Genomic DNA, 2,931 nt, shown 5'->3' on the forward strand with positions numbered 1-2,931 from the left:
AAAAAAAAAAAAAAAGTTATTACACTGCCTAGTCATTCATTTAAGAGAACATCTCTATTTTGAAAGACGTCAAAACCATTTTATTGAAAAGGAAGAAACTTGCTGGGTTGTGGTGACATGTGCTTTTAACCCCAGCACTCAGGAGAGATGGGAGGCAGAAACAGGACCCCTATTTGCTTACAGGCCAGGTGGGCTCAAATACAAAGAGCAACAGAGAAAGCAGAGATGTTTGGAAGTGGGAAACTATTTGAGTACTTCCTTAAAGTAGGTGGTGATTTTTTATTTGTGAGTTAATTAGAATGAAGTGATTTTTCTTTTAAACATTTAAGTAAAAGTTTAAAGCTAGAGACCCTGCCACAACAATGAGAAAGCCACAACAACTACAAGGACTGTGCTCTGACCTCCACACCTGCACCACCAAACACACACTCAGACGTGTGCTCCACTTTTCTGCTGTCCAGAAATACTACTCATGACTGTAAGCAGGAAAAAGCTCCCACACAACACAAATCTGAAACTGTGCCATCTATGTACGAGCCTCACGCACACCTTTATCTTACTAACCAATTTCGGATCATCTATCTCTGCTGATGTGGATTGGCACCCACTCACCAACGCCTCCGCACTATGTACCAGGTGTTAGCTTTCAGAACAGAGATACACCAAGTTCTTATCAGAAAAGTTCAATTGTGAACTGTCATATTAACTAAAAGAAATGTTACTGGCGTCTGGAGAGGTGGCTCCGAAGTTAAGAGCACTATTTGTTCTTCCACAGAACCTGGGTTCGATCCCAACACCCACGTGGCAGCAGCTCACAAACACTAACAGCTCACTAACTGTGGTCCTCTTAGGCTTCTGGAAGCACCTCATGCACATGGTGTAGACATACATGCACATAAAACAAAAATTTAAAAAATGATGCTTATAAACAATTATAGTTCAAGTTTTTCCTAGATTTATTCCCAATTTTATCTTCTGACTAAACCATACCAGTGAGTTGGAATGAATAGTTTTGTTCCTGCAGGAAAACAACCTGCAAAACTATTTGTTGACATGCTAACGGACTGTACTAAAATAAATAAGAAATAATCTTTTTAAACTAATCACTTAAAAAGCAAACAACAGGAGGAAAGGGAAAGCCAAATAGTACCAGGAGGTACCAGTAAAGTAACAGTTTGCACGTTTAGAATACTACACTACATACACCACTGTGCATTTTACAGGCATTAAGCCTCACAAACAATTCTCTGAAGGAAGTTGCATCATTATATCATCTGATGGGCTGAGTACTTCATTAAGGTCAGTGATAGATCTAGGGTAACCTAGAGCAATACCAGAGCCCTCAGCTTACCCTTTACACTGCTCCAAATGAAGGTGCTGAGATTTGCTCATTGTATCCCTTAGTAGTTTTTTTTTTTGTTTTTTTTTTGGTTTTTCGAGACAGGGTTTCTCTGTGGTTTTGGAGCCTGTCCTGGAACTAGCTCTGTAGACCAGGCTGGTCTTGAACTCACAGAGATCCGCCTGGCTCTGCCTCCCGAGTGCTGGGATTAAAGACGTGCGCCACCACGAAACTCTGTGTTTTAATACCAAGTGGTAACCCCTTAGCAATGGACCTGTTTTCATGCTACAATACCACTGAACACTATCTTTTCCCTTTGTGGTGGACATATCAGAAGTCAGATGGAGTTTATAACAAGTTTACATAAATACATTTAGATTACAATAGCTCTAATTTGGCCACTGAGGTGGCTGTAATAGAACTGGCTTCCAGAGGCTCCTAGATTTCCCACCATGATGATAATGGATGTAAGGCAATTCAATGCTTTCCTTTTTGTTGCCATGGTGATGGTGTCTTCTCACAGTACTAGAACTTTAACTAAGAAGTCATTACCAATAGGTAAGCCATGACTTACCCTCATCTAGCCTACTGATTTTTATTAATATTCCCAGTACTAATAATTATCAATCAAATCCAGCTAAAGAGGGTCCAGAGACCACCCTGAAGACCTGCCTAGACATGCTATTTTAATTTTTTGGTTTTTCGAGACAGGGTTTCTCTATATATCTTTGGCTGTACTGGAACTCAATTCTGTAGACCAGGCTGGCCTCAAACTCAAACAGAGACCTGCCTGCTTCTGTTTCCTGAGTGCTGGGATTAAAGGTGTGCGTGACCACGCCTGAGTCAGGCATGCTATTTTAATCTTATTTTAATGAGTTTTTACTTGACAAATCAATGCAAATGGAAGGCATAATCAATATCCAAAATTTTCCTAGTTTCAGCACATCACTACTTAACGCTAGACACAGTACAGTCTTGACTATCAGTTAGCATTTCTGAAGAAGTAACCATTACCGGACTTCAAGGGCTTTAATAGCTTCCAGCATCTGTAGAAATTCTGCTGCTTTCCACACATCATTAGCTTCCTCTTCTCCTTGTATCATTAGTTTTGCTGTGTACGTGAACTCAATCAAGTGACGAAAAGCCATTTTACTGACCCCTGTAAAAAGATGCACAGTACACTTAGCTCACGGCAACTCAAACTGCAGAATGCACAGTAAAGAGGAAAGTACATGGGATTTGATTACTTCTTGTCATTTCCTCATCATCACAATAGCCTACTTACCAAGTAAGATCTCATGCTCCCCCTTCCAGCCCTGAGGAGCCCACTCCAGCCACCGCCACATACTTTTTAAGGTTTACTTTATTTAAATTATGTGTCTGTGTAAACCAGAAACAATGGCTCCCTGAAGCTAGAGTAACAAGTGGTTGTGAGTCACTTGATGGAGGAGCTGGGAATTGAACTTGGGTCTTTGGAAAAGCAATACTCTTTTAGCTGCTGAGCCACTTCTCCAACCCCCACCCCTCAATTATGAGTTTGACCATTTCAGAAAGTTATTTAAGTAGATATTTTATCACTTATCTTTCTTTTT

The 2,931-nt window shown here is 40.4% G+C and overlaps 1 protein-coding gene across 5 annotated transcripts in view; it reads right to left on the bottom strand.

The window, feature by feature from the left end:
- The window catches only part of Znf131 (zinc finger protein 131), a 34,863-nt gene that overhangs the window by 18,222 nt on the left and 13,710 nt on the right, over positions 1-2,931 (bottom strand). For all 5 annotated transcript variants that reach the window (XM_005356843.3, XM_005356842.3, XM_005356841.3 and 2 more), the window contains one exon: positions 2,354-2,498. In XM_005356843.3, coding sequence (XP_005356900.1) covers positions 2,354-2,498 — 145 coding nt within the window. The remainder of the gene's footprint in view (positions 1-2,353; positions 2,499-2,931) is intronic.

This window comes from Microtus ochrogaster, chromosome 19, assembly GCF_000317375.1.
Source record: "Microtus ochrogaster isolate Prairie Vole_2 chromosome 19, MicOch1.0, whole genome shotgun sequence".
NCBI lineage: Eukaryota > Metazoa > Chordata > Mammalia > Rodentia > Cricetidae > Microtus > Microtus ochrogaster.